The sequence below is a fragment of the Amphiura filiformis genome, chromosome 8 (assembly GCF_039555335.1).
Source record: "Amphiura filiformis chromosome 8, Afil_fr2py, whole genome shotgun sequence".
In the NCBI taxonomy this organism is placed as follows: domain Eukaryota; kingdom Metazoa; phylum Echinodermata; class Ophiuroidea; order Amphilepidida; family Amphiuridae; genus Amphiura; species Amphiura filiformis.
Genome location: NC_092635.1, coordinates 42,279,367 through 42,303,774, shown reverse-complemented (window position 1 = coordinate 42,303,774; position 24,408 = coordinate 42,279,367). Strand labels below are relative to the sequence as shown.

The 24,408-nt window shown below is 38.9% G+C and overlaps 1 protein-coding gene across 1 annotated transcript in view; it reads right to left on the bottom strand.

Moving 5' to 3' along the window:
- LOC140159063 (uncharacterized) overlaps positions 1–24,408 on the bottom strand; it is a 57,502-nt gene that overhangs the window by 16,885 nt on the left and 16,209 nt on the right. Inside the window, exons 6-14 of the mRNA XM_072182393.1 lie at positions 23,733–23,815; positions 19,629–19,822; positions 16,714–16,932; positions 9,785–9,895; positions 9,178–9,336; positions 7,740–7,923; positions 6,594–6,828; positions 4,911–5,083; positions 3,253–3,476 (exon numbers count right to left, since the gene is read on the bottom strand). Coding sequence (XP_072038494.1) covers positions 3,253–3,476; positions 4,911–5,083; positions 6,594–6,828; positions 7,740–7,923; positions 9,178–9,336; positions 9,785–9,895; positions 16,714–16,932; positions 19,629–19,822; positions 23,733–23,815 — 1,582 coding nt within the window. The remainder of the gene's footprint in view (positions 1–3,252; positions 3,477–4,910; positions 5,084–6,593; positions 6,829–7,739; positions 7,924–9,177; positions 9,337–9,784; positions 9,896–16,713; positions 16,933–19,628; positions 19,823–23,732; positions 23,816–24,408) is intronic.

The following is a 24,408-nucleotide window of genomic DNA, read 5'->3' as shown; positions in this document are numbered from 1 at the left end:
ATTATGCACCTAGTATATAAGGGGTCCCGTTGGTATGAGCATGCCGGCAGAATCATTTTACGACAGAATGTTAACCATATGCCATGAAGCTGAAAAAATGACATCACCTGTAAAAACTGGTATCTTGAAAGTTGGTGTAACAGTCATTTAAAAGAATATAATATACTCTTTTAAATGACTGTTACACCAACATCCAAAATATTATTTTGGTGGCCAAGTTGAATTTTAAACATGCCCAATTACCCATAAGTCCATGCTGTTTTCCTATTACTGCTATGCTATAATGATTATGTGGGAAAATACTCTCCTTTTATGGCACCATCCCCTTGAAAACCAGATACCTAGTGTCGCTGTAACAGATTTTGATGAAAAAATAATATCTTGGTGGCCATTTTGGGAGTCACTTTTATTTCTTTGAACTTACCCATGGGATAATTTTGAATGACATATTTTACGTTACCCTTCTGCCACAAAGATATTTTTGGATCTCAAGAAAGCACTCATGTGGCACCATTTCCTTAAAAATCAGATAAATTACATGTTGTTGAGACATAATATTATCAATTTAAAACTACTTGCATGGTCATTTTGGAGAAAAAAAGAAAGGAAAGAAAGCACTATTGTTGCACATAATACATTATGTAAATTGTAAGTTGCTGGAAGGTATGGGTCTTGCTTAAAATGCCATATAGTTGAAAGCTTTCCATCCTGTTTCTGTTTTATGGAATTTGATGGAAAACAAAAAATAGACTATGGGACAGGTTGGCCCACTTGTGCTGGGGCAGGTTGCCCCCATTGTGTTTATGGGCAAGAGTTATGCATACTTTCTCCATTTTCACCCATTTTGTGTCAAATGAAGCAAAATACAATTTACACACCAACACTAGTCAGTTCCATGGATAAAATTGTTCAAAGGCGGAGTATAGTACAAAAAAATCTATATTGTTGTCCTATTTGAGCACTTTTTGACTGGAAATAGCAATATTTCAATATCATATTTCTTTATAATTGGGAATTTGTACATAAAAAGTAATTCATCACTCAGAATAGTTAATAATGAACAAAAAAGTCAATTACAATTGTTATCCACAGCCTTTCAGTTTTTCGTTATGGGTTTTATAAGATGATTGGTTAACGTTATTTCCTTGATTTTAGCTATTTCCTCAAGAATGACCCATGATGGCGCAAAATGAATTTTATTTTTTGATTATCTTGGCACTATGATAGGTGATATCTTACCACAGTTGTAACTTTAGAATGTTTTATTGGAAAGAAATATGGCAATAACACACGGTTGTGCATAGAGGGCCAACCTGCCCGCTTGGTGGGCCAACCTGCCCCGACCTGGTTAATTTTCTTTTCGCTCTCTCCTACAACTAGTATAACTTTTGTATAAGTCACAGAGCCATATAAATTTGTTAGCATTTACCTAGAGTAAACAGCTCTCAAGTATCAAATTGAGAGCCTCTTAACCCACAAACTGAGCTCTCCAGATAAGTGGGGGAAAAGGGGCCAACCTGCCCCGTCTCCCTTACTAGGTGCATAATGATCATGTGCAAAGGAATCTTGCAAATTTATCTTATAAATTTATAATTTATATCTAGAGAAATGGGCGAAATGTTCGATTTTGAATTTCATTCTGTCGACAACGAAAGTATCACACACAATCCTATGGACCATTGAAATATATGTTATAGCCCATAATTCGCCAACTGAATGTCCGATTTGCATGAAAATTTGGGTTTAGGTTTCTTTCATGAATGTAAAAACACATGAGCAGGAAGAAATTTGGATAGAAATACTCCTTTAACATTATATCAGCGTTCAATGAAAATATTTAACACAACATCTATTAAAATGCTGTTTTAAATATCATTTTAATGAAAAAAATCATGTTTTTTCAGCCATTTTATGCCATTTTGAATGTTTACATGCCCATGAGATCATATTAATTGATGCTGATGTCATATTGTTACCCCTTTACCAGAGAGATACTTTGAATACAAAAGAACACAATGTTTGGCACCATTTCATTGTAAATCTGGTACTTCATAATACTCCTGTAACACATTTTAATGAAAAAAGACGATTTTGGCGGCTATTTTGGCAGCCATTTTGATTTTTAAACATATCCAGGAGATGATAGAAATGACATAGACAACTGACCATAATATCAGCAACCCATGGTTATTTTTAACATCAAATAAGTTAAAATATTGAATTCTAAATACATTTTAATGAAAACCCCATCTTTTGGCAACCATTTGGCGGCCATTTTGAATGTAAACATGTTATACTGACCTTCAATCATAAAAATAATGTCAGAAATTGATTCCTTGTATGCAAAAACCTATAGAATGATGTATTACACATGAATATTGAGTGAAAACTAAAATTTAAAATTTTCAAAATGGCGGGCGGCCATCTTGGATTTCTCGAATTAGCAGCCGCTTTAAAAAAGCACCTCTGTGATTCGTTAACCTCAAAGGTCCAATAACCCAAATCAAGTGTCAAAATCTCTGCCCTATCCGGTGTAGGCCGGGTTCTAGCTAGGGCCAGGACTAAAATGGTGGTCCCATGTACCAGAAGAGCAATATCTGGACATGTAAAACTTGCAGGCCTTTTTCGTAAAGAGCAGGGGATCAGCCCGGGCCTGTTGTCTGTCACACTCAGCATTGAGGTCAACTTGCGCTGCCCTTTGGGGCTTGGCAGCATATCGACCTGCGGTGCGCTTTGAGGAATCTATATTCAGAAAGCATGGATAAATGCCGTTTTATTATTATTAAATTATTATTATTTATGTAGAACTTATTTTGAAGCTTACGTATGAGCATCAATTAGTGTGTTGTATGGGGGCATGCAACTATAGGCGTCTGATCAATATCTTAATCTAGCCAACAGCATAAGTTTGTATGTATTTCTGATTTTTTATTTTACGATGATGGGTAGTAGCGCGCGCTGTGAAAATATTTGGAAATCTATTCTCTAAACATCCAGACGCAGGTTAACCATATTTGTGCACAATTATAGTTCCCAGCAAGGTTCTTCAGCGATCTGCCGATTTGGCGCTGTTTATGGCGTAACATGGAAGAGGGGTTCTGATTGGCCAATTGAATCACATCATCATCACATCAGCACCTCATTTCCTGGTCAAGCTGCGTAGCATCGCGAGACCTAGTTTTTCAGAAAGAGCAGATGGACACCGCTGAAGGAATTTGCTGAATACTATAACAGCCCTGCCTCCGGTCTTACCTGTAACTCTGGGAATGCTCTTCCCATACCATCACAGTCTACAACAGGAAGACCAGTTCTTGCAGCAACTACCAAAGGTTCCATGGCATTCAGACCACCTATCTCTGCAGACATTACTGCTACTATCTTGGGGGCTTCTTTCCCCATTTTAGGGTCAACCTCTGACTGGATCGGGAAATTGTCAATAAAGTAACCACCATCTTTCTTCTCGATGTCAACTCCCCCTTTAGAGAAAATGATTAAATATGATTTGACAATTTTAGGTGGGGCTTCAACCCAACTCTTGCAAAATAATAGGAATAATATAGGAAAGTGAATGAAAGTAAGTAGAATTTAAGATCAAAAGTAACTTTCTGCCATTTTGATTAAGCCAAAATACCAAAGAGTACCCCTGGGCCAGGAGAGCACCACAAAAATTGGTCCCTCCGTTAATTTTCATCAGGACACATTATTTTGGAAGGAGCTACTTACTTGTTTTTTTACAAAACAATTTTTGAAAAAAAATTAGTGGGGTGAAATCCGGTTTGTTTAAATTGGCAATTAAGTCTTCACCTGAAGCCATGAGTGTCTCTGACTTTCTGATATTTGTGATTCTGCTGATACTTAAGCTTGGTTTTAAAAAATCAGATTTTCTTGTGTTGTGAGCAAAGGTTAATTTAGTAGGCCTATTGTGTAAGGTATATTTCATCATTAACATGATTGTAGACTTTCATGTGGGCAAATGTGTTACTAGTGCTTAAGAATAAGAGGTAGGGTTACGTGTAAAATTAAGGTAACCTTAGGTGTTAGGGGAGCTAGTCCAATTACACATATATTTTTCATTAATCCTTAAATTAAAGTACATTTACCTAACATTCTGATCCAAGAAATCTAAATTTCAAATGACAAGAATATTACAACTAGGGCTGTTGTTGACAAGGCTGTTGTCGAAAAGCAAATTTACTGATTGTTGACAAGCATGGACGTATTATCGACAAAGACTACTCAATATTACAGATCAGCTTATGATCAACATTATTTATCATGAAATACCGTATTTCGTCAAATAAACGCCCCCGGGGCATTACATTTTCCCAAGGGGGGGGCGTTTATTCAAGGTCAATTTTAGAACGATAATTCCCGTTAAAATCATTAGGTAAACTAAAAACACACGCTAAAATGATGAACTATGAACTAGAAACACTGACTTCGGGCTCACTTCCGGGTTTCTGATCCAGATTTTCGCCAATTATTGACGCTATAAGCTTGGTAAGCTTACTACACAAGATAGCATGGAAATATCTGCATTTTTGAAACATGTTGGTTGAAAAAAGTGGTGGGGGGGCGTTTATTTGAGGGGGGGCGACTATTTGACGAAATATGGTAAGTAATAATTGAGCACAAGATGACAATATTGATATAGTGGATTAATAGACCTCATTTTGTAATATGGTAGTTACCGATTTGATTACATGCATGTAGTTGCCAGTAATATTTTGATGTAAATAAAAGACACAGAATGTTGTCTCTGAACTTAAGATTTGGACTTAATTGATGATTTCTTTGTCAACAACTTGCCGATGTCGGATCTTGAGATTTGACAATTGTCGACAATGAAAATTCTACTTGACAACAGCCCTAATTACAACTGATAATACACACAATTATTTTTACCATACCTAGTTGTCCTTCATATGACCCTTCTTTGAAGCCAGCAGCAAAAAGATCTTGCATACATTGCATTGCATATGATGTCTCTTTTCCACTGGGTATCTTTTCCACTATAACACCAGGAGCACCCATAAAGGCTACAGTAGCCACAACCCCTGTCAACTCGGGGGTGGTGTTCAGCCTAAAGAGAAAACAATGAGTTTAAAAATCAGGAAACTCATATGTGAAGCAATTAACTCCACATGTCATTTGTTATAATCTTTTCCTGTAAATATCATTTGTTATAATCTTTTCCTGTGACTTTTGACGAGAGCGTATTTTAAGCGTGCATTGCGTATCAACTGCGCTCTTGATTGGCTGCTGCATGAAGCGATCGGCTGTTGCAGAGTAGAAATTTATGAATGAACTTTGCACCGTACACTTTGCAACATCACAGTAGTACCCGCTCTTCAAAGGTTTACAGCAAAATATTATAACATGCTTTTTTCCCCCAAAGGTGATGTTAAGCTGAAAAGTCCAATATTGTAAAAGACATATTTTATGCTGCTTGTAATTTACAAAACATATATTTTTCCAACAATATTTCAGAATTACTTATACTTGGATACGCCTCATTTTACCTGACCACATCACAAAAAAGTATCATTATGTATAAAACCAACATTGGAAGAAAACAAACATGTGCAGGGAAATAATATAAGCTTATATAATAAGTTTAAATAATTAACAACTTTTCTGCTCTTTTTAGTAAATCATGCCATAGCATGCTAAACATGGTACAGCCATGGATTCACTTAGAGGCACACCCCTACCCAAACCAAACTTGAGTACGGGCCACCCCACCACCCCCCCTCGAAGTTAAAGTTTGTTCGGCTTATATAAGGCGGAAATTATTCGGCTTTTGTTACTTTACTCGCATAAATTCACATAAGCGTGCGCCAGTCACGCATTACGCAACGCACAGCTAGCGTAAAGCATTGCGCCCAACTGCGTGCATGCCATTCTATATCAATACACAGTGTTATGAGTCATATTTTTTCAGCCTTATATAAACCGAACAAACTTTAGTGGTTCGGTGGAATTTTCTGATTTCTATATCATTTATTTTTCAAGATAGATAAGGCTAGGTTAGAGAACTTGAAACCAACTTGAAGTTATAATAATAAATAGCTGCTCTATATGGAATGTCTTTGAGTTGTGAGTTGTGGTCCACAAGCAAGATAAGGGGACAGAATCTCAATTAATTTGCAACATTTTTGAAATAATTAGTTACACTCAGGGACACAGGGTTAAAAAAAGGCACAGTAATTTATAGTGCACTACGCACAGGCATATTGCCCAGATCGACATTGATCCACAAGTGCCTCAGCACACTTTACAGGTTGTCGCTGACTACTATGGCCCATAATATTCCATAAACCATTAAAAAAACCACAGGGACTTGCAGCTAAGAAGCGCACACCCTAGACATTCCACAATTGACCTTTGCAGCCCGGATCAGCTCTCCGAGTTTCGCACAGGTTTATGCAACAAGACAATTAGTTAGCAGTAAGTTCCATATCCAGGAGAACTCAATTTTTACATGAGAACATGATAACTACCACCAGCGTTCAAACTCGCAACCTCTCGTACCATCAATGCCTTATCGATTGAGCTAACTTGACTGCTATCGATTGAGTTAAAGTGGCTACCTTTCAGGCAAAATGATCTTGATTTTGTTGCCTTCCTTGAGCTGTTGCAGTGCCATTAGTTTTCCTAGATATGGGCTTCCTCCTCCTCCACATCCAAGGATACCAGCTCCAATACTGATGCATTCAACATCCCAATATGACAGGGACCATTCTCCTGTGTTAGGATCCACTTCTGGCTCAGTTTCTTGCAGTGGCTGTATGGGCTGAGAGGATGCTTCCTTCAGTTGGGATGAATCTAAATTCAAGAAAAATTAAACAAGATTTTAGAATTTAAAAAATCACCATAATTATTCATTTGTGTAAATATAAATAACCAAAAGTAACTAAAAAGTAAAATATCAGCTACTGTAATTTGTTCTATATTGAGAATGTTGATATATTTTGATGTTTTTGTTTTGTTTTTGTTTGTTTTTTTGCCTTTTGTTTTTTATATTAATATTATGCAAATCAAGACTCTTTGTTTTTCTCCAAAAGAAAGTTCTCTTGAAAAGATATCTTTTCACCTTTAGTTACAAACTTCTTTTTTAAATGTATTTATGTTCCCAACAATTTCCTAAATAATCAAGATAAGAGCCTAAGACAAGTCAATCGGTTGCTAACTTTGCTACATATTAATTGACTTAATCAATATTGTAACATTTCCATAGGAAATAGAATTTGTTTTCCACAAAACGTTAGTTTTCACTATCACATATGTCCTCTTTTTATTTTGAGCCGAACAAATGAGGCAAACAAGGAAAATGCCTACTTAATTCCAGCAGCTCTGTCACCAATGTACTCCATCGGTTGTGACTGAGGTCTGTCCTTTTTATGTGTTATGACCATTCCGTACACCATGTATGTACAGTGTTAAGAACATGTCTGCGTTCAACTTATAATTTGGATCATATGAATTAAAGTCCTTACTCAGTCCTTTTATAAAAATCTCAAATTTTGTCGTAACTACAGCAACTAAAGCCTTGATTTTGGCAGAGTATGTCAGTTAATTATAAAATTACATTATCATCCTGTAAAAATCATAATATTGAAAACATTTGAGGGCATCCACCCCTCAGTAAATGTTACAACATTGCTTTAAGGGCACCAATTTGGTATTGAAAGTATGAATTAGACATTTTTCACGAAAAAAAAAAAATCACAGCCTACCTGAGACTGGAAGCTTCTCTACTTCAGATACAAGCTCTTTTTCTTTGGGCAACAGCCTGGGAGCTTGAGTTTTCACTGCCTCAGTTTGTTTCACATCTATCTTCAAGTTTCCAACTGCCTTTATTTTGATTCGAGTTGCATTGCCAGGAAGATATGCCAAAGGAACCTCGCTCACTTCAGTGATCTACGAACAAAATTTCATTTATGCTGTATTAAAATCAGATTGATCCTTTTCTTTAAGAAGTAACAAGTTTGAATCATTCAGATGAACTGGGGGGGGCACTCAAGTTTCACAGTGTACACATGTGTGACAGAAAAACATGAATTAAGAGTCCTTTTCAGAGAATGAACATGAATCGCACAAATCCTGTTTAGGATGTCAAAAATGCCTGTTTTCAAGAAAAAGGGTTGTTTTTAAACTTCTAGTTGGTGCTTTAGGGTCATTACTTTGTGTTATTTGCATTTTATTATTGTACCCTGGCTAAGTGGTTTTTTTTTAAAGTTTGTGTTTTCTGATTTGCATGAGGAACATCAACCAAACATAAATATTTGCAAATTATAAACAAAAACATGTACAGATAAAACTCTGCTTAGGGGTATCTTTCAATCCTGTGTAGGGGGTAAAACGTGTTGCAAAACCATGTTAAATTCATGTTTAGGGGTATTTTTTGCTCAAAAGGACAAATCCTGCTTAGGGTATGTTTCATGTACCACCTAAATTTGCCCATCTGTGTAATATTAAAATGCAAGGTATTTGGGTTACCTCAGGGTAGAAATTTGTAATTATGGAAACATTGTCAGCACTGTCATTTATTGCATCTGTATGTTACACATAATTATAGTAAACATCTCAAAAAAAGTAACTAACCCCCCTTAAATAATGACCATTATTCAAAAACTGGTGATTGTATTACAAATCTGTAAAATGCGTTGGAAGCAGAATTTATTTCTGCACATTTTGACATCTCATTTGTAGCAACTGACTAAATATTGACGTCACAGCGTACATTTAAATCAATGTAACTCAAGATTTGAAAGTTGCAGTAAATTGTATTGATTTTGTATTCAGTGTAATGGAAGGAAATCTGTGTAATGATATCTGAGTGTTTTTGTATTGTTTTAATTTGTATGCAAGTGCAACTTTCATATCTGGACCTCACTACATTAAATTAACCGGTGTTTTATTGTTTTCTGGGCTATCGTATCAAATGAGGTGTCAAAATGATCAGAAATAAATTCTGCTTCCAATGAATTTAACGGATTTGTAATACAATAGCCCCCTTTTGAATAATGGCCATTCTTTAAGGGGGCTTAGTTAATTTTTTTGTGATGTTTACTTGATTCCATTACTATTTATTTGTAATTTTAGGCAGTGGACATTGCATTGGACAAAATAAAACTGAACTAAACTGAACTGAACTGACATGAACTGCTTTACCTCAACAGTGTCTGGTGTAGCACCATGTTCAATTGCATTTTGCTTTGCTTGTTCTTTGGCCTCCTTCAAAGCATCATCTCGACTGGTATTGGCTAGTGCCACCACAGTATCTCGCATTCCACCCACTTGACTAAGAGCTGCTCCCACAGCATTTGCTACCTGTTAAATGTAAACAACTCGTATAAATTATTTTACTTGTCCTTCACAGGGAGATGCTGGCCGCCCTATGCCTGTGGGATTCTGGCAGCCCTGATATGTAAGATTTTTTAGGTGTTTTTGTACTTTTTAGCCCATTTTTGAATATTTTCATCAATGTTTGCCCGTCTTTAAAGTTGTCTTGCCCCCCCTCCCCCCTTGCCCACCATCTGAAAAAGTGCTGGCTGCGCCAAAATAGGCAGACCTATGTCAAGTGACGCAGCATGTGTTTTTTCTCTTTCCTGTTTTCTTGGTGGAGACTGAGAGTAAGCATCTATCATCTGGAAATTACAATTAAAGGTACAAGTATAACTGGCAAGAAGAATTCAAAATAGCTCATTGAGCCCTCCTGCAACCCAGCTACACATACATGATACACTAGTACTGATGGCTTTATTAGTTATTACTTTACCTGGAAGTGTGGTGGTTTGATGACTTTAGATGCTCCTTTTAGTTTCCTTTTCTCATCTACAAGGATGCTGCCTCCACCAACAAGAATGACAACAACATCCTCTTCACTCAACTGCACAAACAACAAGTAGAATAGTAAATTATGTTTTCTCTCCTTTCCCAATTTCCTCTCCTTTCCCTTTCCCATTTTGTCCTCCATTTCTTTCCCCCTTTCCCTCTTTGTCCGCGCCTCAGTGCTCTAAGGTAGCGGTTCCCAAACTATTTCTGCATGCATTGGGCCCTTTGAAATGAGGTTGCTGAAGGGATGCTGAAGTGTCTAAGTGCCCTCAAAAGCACAACAAAAATGTTTACATGAAAGTTGGCGTAAGAAAGGCTCTGCATACACTTTTGCAAATACTTCTGGAAATTGAGCACTGATAAAAAATTAAATTGAGTTTCTTTAGCTTTATGCTGGAACAAAAAGCAAATACTTATTTGAATTCAGTGCAAATGGAGGAATATATATGTCCTTGCCCCTATAATATGCATATCTTACTTGTCCCCAATGCGCTATAATTTTTGAGAAAAATGCAAAAATAGGCACAAAATTGGGTAGGGATGTAGTACCCCCTTGTAAGATCCAATAGATTTAGGGGTTGTTTACTCACTGTAATAACAGACACATTTCACTACTCAAGTTGACAAGTACTTTCATGGTCGACGCCATTTTATCTTGTGACCTTTGTTGTAACCCTAGCAACCAAATAGATGGCGCTATACTGTTTACTCTCAGAGGGGGTTGGTAAGCTTGAACATTACATCTCTCCCCTTTTTAGATAAAAGTCACTTTGCTTATTGTAAACACTGAATGTTAATGTCCATGAGTTCAAGAGTTCTCAACAAATTGTTCACTGTTAAGTTTATACCAGGTTAAATAGCAATGTTCATTAAAACTCAGAAGATGATCAACATACTTTGAGTCTGGTGTTTTTGTATTGACCTGTTTTGCATTTTGTTTTGTTTTTTATAACACCAAAACAATTAATACAACGTGTTCCAAAAAACTCCAAAACAACACTGAGCACAACTTGCTCAAATTATCAAACTTTGGCACTTGGTATCTTTCCAGTGCTAAGATAAAGTTTAAAGTCTCACAACTGGTACACATGTCTTGTGCACTTTAACTATCAATTTTCAAAGAACAGTTTCAAACAGGGAACTTTGAACATGACGCGATTACGCACCAAATGCGCTTACGCACCAAAACAACCTAATAACATGCGCTTTACTTATGCGGGTAAATATAAGTATGCACTTTACAGAGTGTTACGCTTTTAGAGCGCTAGGTAACATAACTCTCAAGTTTCTTGGGTGGCTGTCTGATCCTTGTGGACCGTCTTGGTTGAGTTGTGCTGAGTTGAGATGGCTGCAATTCAACAGATGGTTCTGCTGGAGTCTCAGCTGCTGCTGGTTGATCAGAAGTCACAGGGAACATTGAGGCAGGGGTATCTGCATCTGGGAGTTCCACAGGGTCGTGTGTGGGGACCATTTCTAGATTCATGGGAGTGTCTGCAGGAGTCTCTTGAAGAAGGATACATTCCTTGTAAGTCTTGCCTCACCTCTTTGGACAGTTATAGCGTTTCCTCTCCTTTCAACTACTATGAAGGGATGAGGATTGTATGGTGGATCGAGCATGTTTTTTCTGTTCTGTTTCACTAACACCCGATCACCTACTTTGATGTTGGATTCAGTCACATGGAGATGCTTGTCGGCGTTTGCTTTGATTTTGCCCTTTTGTTCAGCATCTCTACTGCGAATTTTGTCGTTGCCAGTCTTTGTCGGGACTTGTGGAAGGGTCGTTCTCATCTTTCTGCCGTTCAGTGCTTCACTGGGCGAAACACCTGTCGTCGCGTGTGGAGTAGCACGGTATTGGCGAAGAAAACCCCACAGCTCTTGCTTCCAGTTGCTTGCTGTCCGGATAGCTTTCACCAATGTTCTCATAAACCGCTCAACTTCCCGTTTGCTCGCGCCACAACGGTGTACATTTACGATGAGTGAAACCGTAGAAGTGTGCGAACTTAGTAAATTCACTGCCATTGAACGGCGGTCCATTGTCCGTGCGTACTATTTCAGGGATACCCTGACGAGCAAATACTGCGTCTAGTTTAGGGATTACCGATCTTGCTGACGTAGAGCTTACTATTTCCACTTCAGGAAAACGACTAAAGTCATCAACTATCACGAGCAAGTATTCACCAGTCGGAAAGGGACCTTTAAAGTCAACCGAGACTTCCTGCCAGGGACCATCCGGTAGTTGAGTCATTCGTAGTGGCTCAGGAGGGATCTTTCCTGACGTTGTCGCTGCTTGACATGGGACACATCCGCGAACCTTGTGTTCAACTTTGGAGTCTATGCCGGGGAACCATATCTTTTCACGTAACAGTTTCTTTGTTTTAACGATTCCTTGGTGCGAGTCATGTGCAAGATCGATGGCTCGTTCTCTCAGGGCTGACGGTAGAACTAATCGCGTATCACGTAGGATGACCTCATTGTCCAATACCATAAGCTCGTGGTGTATTTGCTTAAAGTCACTGATCGCGTTGTCATTCCAGTCCTTTTCTTTTCCACTTAGAAGGGCTGCTTTGATCTTCTGTAGTGTGGAATCATGTTTTGTCGCTTCCGACGACTTCCTCGTATGTCATTGCTTTTGGAACTGCGTTATGACATACGTAATGAACGTATTCATCAGATACTGATACTTGCGATGCAAGGTTAGGGTTGGTGTGACTGGGTGGGTGCCTGGACAAATAGTCCGACGGATTGTCTTTCCCAGGTTGATAGACGAGTGTGTAGTCATACTGCTGAAGTTTTAACAACCACAGTTCAATGCGTGCATTTGGCTTTGAGTTCTTGTTATTAAACAATGGCAGAAGTGGCTTGTGGTCAGTACATACTACAAAATCACTACCGAACAAGTACATGCGAAAGTGCAAAATTGCCCAAGTCACGCTTAAGCGCTTCAGCGCTCAATTTGTGAGTATCTAGATTCTGTATCCTTAAGCGCGCGGCTTGCGTACGCTACCACGTGACCTGCTTGACATAACATCGCTCCTAGGCCGCTGGGGCTAGCGTCCACAACAACAGTTGATTTTTTGGCAGGGTCAAAGTACACGGTTACTCCTGATCCAGCGAGGGCGCTCTTCAGATTATCAAAAGACTGTTGTTCATCGGTTCCCCACTTCCACTCTATATCTTTGTGGGTTAGCTGGCGCAAGGGAGCAGTGATTGATGCATAGTGTGGTATGAACCGGGCGACATATTGTGCCATTCCAAGCAAAGACATGACCTCTTTCGCATTGCTAGGGGGCGCTGCATTGACTATAGCCGCTATCTTTTGCGGGTCAGGGGTGACGCCTTCTGCGCTGAATACATGTCCGAAGAATTGTACTTTGTGCTGCGGCGTGCACTTGCTTTTTGTTTAAGCCGCGTTACATTCGCGCAGATCGCTGAAGCACCGCTGCAAGATTCTTGTCATGTTCCTGCTGCGTACTGCCATAAACAATTATGTCGTCAGACATGTTGCGACATCCATCCAAACCTGCTAACATACGCTACCGCATTTTGGAAGATTTCTGAGGCCGCGTTTACCCCAAACATTAATCTTTTATACCTGTACAATCCTGAATGGGTTGTAAACGTGGTAATGTACCTACTCTCTGGGTGTAATTCAAATTGATGGTAGCCTGCTTTTAGGTCAAGTGTACTAAAGACAGTGGCTCCGTTCAAATCTGTGATAACTTCCTCAATGGTAGGCATGGGGTGTTTTTCACGCTGTATTGCCTGATTTGCTTCCCTCATATCAACGCACACGCCAAGACTGATTTGTCTTTTTTAGGCACTATCACAACAGGGCTAATCCAAGGTGTTGGACCTGTCGCGCACTCGATTACATCATCATCGAGTAGCTGCTCAATTGCTACGTCAACATCTTTTCTCACATGAAAAGGAATTCTCCTATGTTTTGGATTTTTGGTTGCACGTTTTCATCTATGTGCAGTTTGATCACCTCATTTTTCACCTTACCAATACCATTGAAAAGATCATCATAACTTGCTATCATGTCATCAGTATTGTTTGTGACTGAGACATTGTTTGTGATTTCAATTAGCCCAAGCTCAGATGAAGTTCCAAATGACAATAAATTGCCTGCGCTGCCCTCTACAACACTGAATTTGGTTGTTACCTGCGCATTTCCAACACTTACACGCGCTTTAATCTCACCAATGACAGGGAGGGGAGCTTTTGCATTATAACCAAAAACCGGCGTGCTTGATTCTCGCAAGCTGGTTGAGGGCGCACTAGTTTCCTTGCGGAGGCGATTAAAGGATGCGCTATCCATGATATTGACACTGGCTTGTGAGTCAATACCGGCTTTTAGGACTACGCCGCCAATTACCATGTCGCATGAGGGGAGCCGATCTTTTTACGCGAGCTGGTGTTTGCGAACACGTATTCTGAATCGTCCATCCTCTTGCGCGTTTGTTGCTGCGCCTACAGATGAACTTGCACTTACTGCGTTTGCTTTTTTTGAAGATGATCTATCGCAGTATTTCTCAAAATGATTGCTCCGCCCACACGAAAGTGACATATTTTACCTGCTGCTGGGCACGGCGATTGCGTATGCGGATAAACGCCACCACAATTCCTGCATTTGTTTGACGCTGGGCATGGCGATTGCGGATCATGTGGCCATCGCCACCACAATTTCGCATGTTTTCTTTCCTTTGCGCTTTCCTGATCGCGCGTTAGCTTTGTTTGCGCTGCTGATTTGATCTACGGTGTGCTTTAGGCTTTCTTGCACCTGCACTATGCACAGTGGCAGTATTAGGCTCGGCGTGGCTGTATCTGACATAGACATCGCTTTCATTTGTGCTTGTATGTCCTCTAATTGCGCAGCTTCGGACAAAAATTGAGCGAGTGTCCACACCTTCTGCACAGCTTTTTCCTTTAGCCTTGCATTGTCCACAGTTAGAATTAAGTGTTCCAAGATACGCTCATCATGATTGTCACCAAATTCACATTCACCTGCTTTTTTCTCGTAGTCGCGCACCGTCGAAGCAGTAGATTCACCAGGGTAGGGTCTTGTGCTCGAGAAAAGGTATCTCGCATGTTGTTTGTTCTTTTTAGGAAGGTAGTACGTGTTCAATTTAGTTCTCAGTTTTGTGTACACATCACCTTCATCTGGGTCTGGCAGAGATTTTGCCAACCTAGCTATCTCCTTTCCCCCGAAAATTATGATTGCATCTTGCTTGTCTTGTGCCTGTGTTATTTTGAAAAATCTAAACTGTCTCTCAATATCCTCGATCCAATCTTGCCATGCAATGCCCGTCGATATTTGGTCGTCTGCATGAGTGAACGGGCTATTTTAGATTTCTCGATTCAGTGACAACAGTTATTTCTTGTGCCTTTTTCACAGTTACTCGCAGTTACAAAGCCTCTCTTGGATCACTACTAGATGCTGAAGTATCTTGTATCCCATTCTCCGCCAAAAATGTAAGATCCAATAGATTTAGGGGTTGTTTACTCACTGTAATAACAGACACATTTCACTACTCAAGTTGACAAGTACTTTCATGGTCGACGCCATTTTATCTTGTGACCTTTGTTGTAACCCTAGCAACCAAATAGATGGCGCTATACTGTTTACTCTCAGAGGGGGTTGGTAAGCTTGAACATTACACCCCTTAAAGTTGTAATATAAATTATATCTATACTAATAAAATAATAAGCGGTCTCTATCTGTGTATCTGTCTGTCTGTCCGGCTATGCGTTCCGCGCCGCTTCGACGCATCGAGCGAAAATTTCGGATATGGATAGGTGACGGAAAAGCAAGTTAACCGGTGGTTTTGAAGGGCCCCTCGAGGTCAAAGGTCATCTAGGGGGAAATACCCCAACTGGATAGCAAAAGCAGCAGCAAGTGGATACAAAGATGTGTAATGGGCAACTCTGGACAAGTTTCATTCAGCTTTTGGCTGTTTGCCCAATTTGAAATGCACTGTAATGTCTACCCAGAATGCATTGCTGCAAAGCTACAGGTGCACTAGCATTAAGAAAATAATGAGCTCTGTGTGTTCGATGGCAATGCGTTTCTCCGGCTTGAATCATCATTCCGATATTTCGACATAGATGGGTACCGGGCGTGCGCTGTTCACCGGTAGTTTTGAAGGTCATCGGAGGTCAAGGTCAAAGGTCACAGATTTCAAACTTTGTCCGATCGGGCCCAAACTTGGTGGGTGGGATCCTTGATAGGAGGGAAATATATGTCCAAAATAAAAGCGAGGTCAACCGAGGTCAAAGGTCATTACGGAGGGGTCAAATTGCAAACTTTGTCCGATGGGGCTCAAACTTGGTGGGTGGGATCCTTGATACGAGGGGAATATATGACCGAAATGAAATCGAGGTCAAAGGTCATTACGGAGGGGTCAAATTTCAAACTTTGTCCGATCGGGCTCAAACTTGGTGGGTGGAATCCTTGATACTGAGGGGAATATATGCCCCAAATAAAATCGAGGTCCACCGAGGTCAAAGGTCATTATGGAGGGTCAAATTTCAAACTTTGCCCGATCGGGCTCAAGCTTGGTGGGTGGAATCCTTCGTATGAGGGGAGCATGAAAAACATTATATGGAGGTCATCCAAGGTCAAAGGTCATGGATTTCAAACTTTGTCTAATCGGGCTCAAACTTCATCATCTGAGTTCAAAGGTCATCTGGGGTCAAAAAGTATCTCTATCATCATCTGGGGTCAAAAAGTATCTCTATCATGCAGATGGTGCCCTTATTATAGCTACAGGGCTATTACAGCAGCAGGTGCACTAGTATGTATATACATTTACAAAATCAACTTATTAATGACAGCCTAAAATATGACAGCAACAAAAACAAGTGCCTCACTTTGACTAAGTCAATAAGATCCTCCACCATCTTGTGTATTTCATCCCTAGCAGCATTCAATACTGTCTTTGGTAGATCCTCAACATGTTTAGGATCCCCAATGGTAGCCATGTTGGTTGCTACGGCAATGCAACTGGTTGTCAAAATGTCACCTCCAAAGACTTTGGCATGTGTGCCAAGCCGAAAACCAACACTTTCAGGTCCAATGGAGATGTGAATCTGAAAAAGGATGTATCGAGTGAGTAAAATAGGTTCCTTAATGTAATATCTCGCTTGGAAAAGTACAGTCTTACTATTTCTCATGTTATGGTACCCATTCTCCTTGGTTCCTTTGTTTATTGCATTTGACAAAATTAGCATCCTTCTCTATAATCAGTACCATGACCTCTGCAGACTTATAAGCACCCCTAGAAATAACTTACATAAGTACCATGGGGCACCATATGATATATGCTTAATTTATGTTAGGGTCCGTGGGGGGTCACTCTCACACAGAAGTGCTACCCATCCGCGTCCAACCACCTCTGAAATGCACCCTTAATGGCCAATTTTCACATAACCAAATTGCACCCCTTAATGGCGAAACACATGCAAAAACCTAACCTAAATGGCGTAGCACATACACTAAATGACGTCAACTGAGAAATATCTAATTTATACCCTAAGTGGCGTAAACAGAAAAATAAGCTAATTTGATACCCAAGGTGTCTTTTTGATGTTGCAAACCTATAGATACTAAAGAAAACATGCACAAAGGTAACAAGAATCAATTAAACTAGAGCGGTTCTCGACTTGCGCGGTTCTCGACGCAAAGCGTCGGCCACAATGCCTCCACCTTGAGGCGTATCATTTGAACCGGTGCAATTTCAACCCGAAATGACCTGCCAAAAATTTGGCTCTAAATGTTGAATGTACCCACCAAGTATCATGCTCATATGACAGTATTTACTAATTTGACCTCAGCTGACCCCTAGATGACCTTGGATGACCCGAAATGACCTTCCAAAATTAAACTTTAAATGTTGACTGTACCCACCAAGTTTCATGCCCATTCAACAGTTTGAAGCTATTGTTGACCTCAGATGACCCTGGGTGACCCCGGATGACCCCAAAATGGCCGTCCAAAAATTTGACTCCAAATGTTTATTGTACCCACCAAGTTTCATGCCCATACGACAGTTTTAAGTTATTTGACCTCAGATGACCTGTGGGTGACCTTGGATGACCCCAAAATGACCTTCAAAAAATTTGGTTCTAAATGTTTACAGTACCCACCAAGGTTCATGCCCATGTTTACAGTACTCATGCCCATATGATGGTTTTTGCTAATTTGACCTCAGATGACCCCTAGATGACCTTGGGTGACCTTGACCCACTAACCACACCTACTGGAATTTGAAGACCGCCAATGACCATCCCTCCACCAAATTGCATCACTATACATCTTACCAGTTGGCCCATATGACGGTTTTTGCTAATTTGACCTCTGATGACCCCTAGATGACCTTGAGTGACCTTGAACCACTAACCAAACCTACTGGCATGTGAAGACCGCCAATGACCATCCCTCCACCAAATTGCATCACTTTACATCTTACCAGTTCCGAGAAATTGGACCCATAAGCTCGGACGGACGGACGAGACGGACAGATGGACGGACGGACGGACAACCAGGAAACATAATACCTCCGGTGGAGGCATAAAAAGTGGTGATTTTTATAAAATTAGTGCAAACTCACTCAAACAATAATATTACTAACCCTAAATGTCTAAGGATTTGGCTGAAAAAGGACTCCTAAATGGTGTTGCCTTCTGAAAAAGTACCCCTTCTTTCAAAAAGATGTCGACGACGCTGTGTGGTGAAAACATACCCTTTTAGACGTTTTTCTTGGATGCGGGTGCGTAGCAAGTCAAGTAGTGAGTGACCCCCCCCCCCCCGGGGTAGGGGTCCCTTGTACACATTCAACTAACATCCGTTCAGTCAAAACCAATGGTTTTCTTTTTTTTCAATACCCTTACAAATTAGATATCAAACTGATCAGCTTTCAAGACTGACAAGGTCCAATGTTTCCTTTTGAACAAATGATGATGTCATTAATGAAAGACTACGCCCTTTTCATGTGATATTGCAATGTAAAACAAATCAGTAACTTTGTAGGTTTTTTCAAAGGGGGTTTGACACCTACAACCAGTTTAAAATAGTTGGCACCACTTGCTTAAGGGTATACAAGGTATTGTTGGTCGAAGCAGCCAAAAAAAATTGATTTCCATTATCTGAATCAATTTATTATTGAAAAATAACACTTTGGTGTTTTGCAAAAGTTCATTCTACAAATCATATACTTTGAAAACTTGCTTAATTTATTGTTGTCAATGAGTTATGTACGTTTTACAAAAGTGTTGTTGTTGTTTCAGCCCTCTTTACAACATAACTCAAGAACCACAGGACCTACAAAAGTATATCTGTGATATTTGAATTCTTCAACATGCACTCGCTATGAATTGAGCAATGCAATTTTTGCTACAGCTCACTACCATTCGCAAGATGCTGTGAACTTTTTTTCTGCTGCTCGACCAACAATACATCGTATAACCTTAAAACATTTCAAATGCATGTCATACCATAGCCCTGTATCCCACCCATCCCACTTACCATTTTTCAATTTTGGAGGGTCTCATGGACCTGTTGACAACATGGCTTTGTCCAACATAGAATTGGGGGAGCAAAATATGTGCAGTCAAATTGTGCTAACTTTCCATAATTGTAGAGATTCACTAGAACCTCCAGGTTGTAGTATAATGATTTTGCTTTATAACATTAAACTTGCAAAGAATCCTTTGACATAACCCCATAGGCCCAATATGCTTGCCTGGTGCTAACATCTCCAAAGTAAACTGTAGATTCCAGTACTAACCCCTTTATCAGATTCCTGGTACTTGACCTTTGAGCCTCCACCTAGGCCAATGCTGACAACATCAGGCATTCTGAAGTTGGTAGTGGCGCCTCCTACTTTGACTCTTGCAGATGCTTCCTTAGGAAAGCCAGCCATCAGACATCCTGCATCAGATGTTGTGCCTCCAATGTCAATCACTATGGCATCTTTTATATCTTCAAAAAGAAGGTCACATGCAAGGAAAATTACAATACTGTAAATGCCATTCAGAATGGACTTAAAATACAATGACCAGAACAGCCTCTGAGAATCAAAGAAGTGGATCCACCAATATACCAAATTTGAACTATCCAAATTCATAAAGCCCACATTTTCTATCAAATTTAAAGCAAATTAGAAACATTTTTAGCAAATGTCATGAAACGATTATGATAATTTATGAATAGATAAATAAATTTGCCATATTTTACACTCGGTTTCAGAGAAGAATGGCATGCAGTCCCTTGCTCAGATTGACGTGAGCGCCCTGTTGATGAGTGACATACGCAGAGCTTTGTTTGTGCCGACCAACGTTTTGACACATAATCGACCAATCAGATTATGATTGTCAGATGACTGAATCAGCCAATCATAATCCCAGTTCCGTGTTTATGCTGTGCACTCTCAAAATATAAACAACTGGAACACTAGTGCTTGAAGTGGTCAAGCGTCCCTCTTGCTCATGTCTCGCATCATAATAATTATATTTAACTAGGTAGGATAAGCCTGCAACAGGTCTGAACCCAAATTTGATGTTACACTGGTCCATATTAATGTGACACTTTAAAAAAACCTGCGAAGCACCATGTCAGTCTCTCTCTCTTGAATTCCATCTCCCCACTCTCCTCTCACTTACTTCTCTTTCTAATCTTTCTATCTCCCCCCCCTCTTAGTTCAGTCAGTGATTACTGGTTTCGTTTTTATCTGTATGTTTCTTTGTTATCTTTTGAATTATGAAGTTCCCTTCTCCTCTTCTCCCCTTTCACTGGTATGTTTTGTTTGTTTGTTTGTTTGTTTTTGTTTTTTTGTCATCTTTTTAATTTTTGGATTTTCTTAATTTATCTGTTTATTGGTTGTAGTACTTTACTCTCCTAAACAATTTGCAAACTTTACCAGTGTAATCAAAATAACTTAAAAAATGTGACCAATGTACATTGTTATTGATTTGTGTTGACCTATATCTCATTGTCTCGAGACATCAGGAAAACACAACACCAAAGCAATGATTAGACTCCGCATTGCCCTCCCGATCATGAGGACCATTTATTTATAAGCTATTTATGACCATTCAACAATTTTATATTCATATACATAAATATAATTGAGATAAATAATGATAGATTTCATAGCACTTTCATAGCAGTTAAGACATAATATAAATAGAGATAACCATACTGAATTATTTATCTTCCAATAAATATTATTAATAACACAATACAAGAATTATTGGAAAAATGTGTACAACAAGCCAACCATATAGGCTGGACATGCAAGAATTGACTTCTGTATCACATTTAACCAAATTTCATCTTAAGCAAATACAGATACCTCTTTGGATCAAACAGAGGATTGAATTGGAAAACAATATTTATAACGCAATTATTAAATAAACAGAAATCTCCAAAAGAAGAAACAATGCCAACTCTATCAATGAATTAAATCTTTAAATCCCTATATAAGCTGGTAATTATTGAAAAGTCAGCCAAAATTTACTATGAAAAAAAAAAAAAAAATTAATAAATGAAATAATCCACTGACAAAAACAATCAAGCCAAAAAGATACTTCAAATAAGCATAAATTACTCTACATAAAGCGTAGTAGAAAGTGGAGACAATCTACTGACAAGATTCCAGACAAAGCAGCGTAGTAGAAAGTGGAGACAATCTACAGACAAGTTTCATCAGGTATTGACGAGACTCCATACAAAGCGTAGTAGAAAGTGGAGACAATCTACAGACGAGATTCTTCAGGATTTGAAGAAACTCCATACAAAGCATTCATTTCCCTTTAAAAGCGTAGTAGAAAGTGGAGACAATCTACAGACAAGTTTCATCAGGTATTGACGAGACTCCATACAAAGCGCAGTAGAAAGTGGAGACAATCTACAGACAAGATTCTTCAGGATTTGAAGAAAATCCATAAAAAGCATACATTTCCCATTAAAAGCGTAGTAGAAAGTGGAGACAATCTACAGACAAGTTTCATCAGGTATTGACGAGACTCCATACAAAGTGTAGTAGAAAGTGGAGACAATCTACAGACGAGTCTCATCAGGTATTGACGAGACTCCATACAAAGCGTAGTAGAAAGTGGAGACAATCTACAGACAAGTTTCATCAGGTATTGACGAGACTCCATACAAAGCGTAGTAGAAAGTGGAGACAATCTACAGACGAGTCTCATCAGGTATTGACGAGATTCCATACAAAGCGCAGTAGAAAGTGGAGACAATCTACAGACGAGATTCTTCAGGATTTGAAGAAAATCCATAAAAGCATACATTTCCCTTTAAAAGCGTAGTAGAAAGTGGAGACAATCTACAGACAAGTTTCATCAGGTATTGACGAGACTCCATACAAAGCGTAGTAGAAAGTGGAGACAATCTACAGACGAGTCTCATCAGGTATTGACGAGACTCCATACAAAGCGTAGTAGAAAGTGGAGACAATCTACAGACGAGATTCTTCAGGATTTGAAGAACTCCATACAAAGCATTCATAAAGCCATCACAAAGCGTAGTAGAAAGTGGAGACAATCTACTGACGAGATTCTTCAGGATTTGAAGAAACTCCATACAAAGCATTTATTAAGCCAACACAAAGCGTAGTAGAAAGTGGAGACAATCTACAGACGAGATTCTTCAGGATTTGAAGAACTCCATACAAAGCATTCATAAAGCCATCACAAAGCGTAGTAGAAAGTGGAGACAATCTACTGACGAGATTCTTCAGGATTTGAAGAAACTCCAGACAAAGCGGAGAGTAGCATAATTTGACATACTTTTATTGAAGCATCTTGGACAAATGAGATAACTGAATTACCCTTCCAGCTACTGGGAGGGTGGGTGGGATTTTTTGGTCCAGCATGATCGGAGGAGCAAATGCAAGTGGCTTACTAAGAAAGGTATGAACACAACTAAAGAAATGGAATTAAAGCAGAGACCTGATTGGCTGCACCCCACTAAAGTGCCATCTGAATGGCCAGTAATCTGGGATTGTTGCTATAACAACACAACAACTCCTACATCATTCCAATACCATGACCCAAATCAATAGCATAAACTTTCAAGAGGACTTGATATGGCTCAAGTGGAACTGATAGGATAATTGTCCAGACTTGGCTGCACATGAATGCCCAAGTTTCCCTGATGCTGAGACAATCTGGTTTTTAAAAGATTTTCAACTTTGAAAAACCTCATTAATAAGGCATCTTGGTGATATTGACTTTTTTTTATTCATTGGGACCAGAGGGACAACATGCAATATTTATTTTTTAACTTGATTAGAAGCATTTCAAAAATTTAATCCCCTTGTGTAACATACGCTTCTCCTTTCATTCAGCTTTGTGTCAAAATATGTGATTTATTATATATTTTTTTATTATTGTACTTTTGATTATCTGATTTAATGATTCCGTTCAATTAAATTTCATTTATTCTTATTTCGGCCACATGATATCATCATTGTAGTACATATTAATATTGTAGCGTAAATAAAATTTCCATCTTGTTCAGATTGGGTGCCACAAGTTTCACGCTCTGTGTCTTTGCGGCATCCACATCTCTTCACTTCTCATGTTCTTATATTGTATTTCTATAAGTAATTATCATTAAGTATTTCTTATCTTGCATTTCCATTTGTATAACTTTTTGTGAATTGAGATGAAAACAAATAAAACTTGAAATTGAACTTGAACCTTAGACCTCAATTTGCTCAAGGGTGCCCTCCTGGCGGAATCTAAAACTACGTCCTCTATTACATTAGTATGCAACTTCACAGTCATACTGGGTCATCAATAATCTCGACCTTCGACAACAATCTTCTGTATAAAAGAAAAAGGAAAAGCTACAGAATATAAAAGCTTACCTGAAAGATGGGCTGCACCTCTCATACTATTTGTTGGTCCAGATGAAAATGTATAGATTGGAAAGTCCAACGTTTGCTCAGCACTATATATTATATTGAAGAAAAATAAGTAAAAGTAATTGTGGCATATTATGGGATGTTAGGATCTATTTAATGACAGAAAAGAAAAGAATGGAAAAGAAAGAAAGAAGACTTTCAGAAAACTTTGAAAACGGGTTAATCTGACCCCAACCTTCCAACCCACTGAAAGGGCTACCTACACCTGACTTGTAAAAAGTATGCCGCATGTTGGCACTACTCCCCATTCCAGAAAAATACAGCACTAATATTTTTGGATTAAAAAAATATTATCCCCGGGATATTATCCTGTTTTGCCAAATGAAACATAGCTAAATCCTAATCCATTAGTTAGTCCTAACTGGCAATGAAAGTGTAAAATTCTAATATTCAGTCAATTTTTGGAAATAAGGGCCAAAAACATGTGTTTTTAGGGTGTTTTTCGACCTTTTTGTAATCTGTGATAATCAAGCCCAGAGACTTGAACAAAGACTAATTTATGCATTCTAACTTTTGGAAAACACATTTTCCAATCTTTTCCATACCCAATTAGCAAAAATAACATAAAACATAAAAATTATGAGCTAACTCTTACCCTATACTCAAAATGTGGAATGCT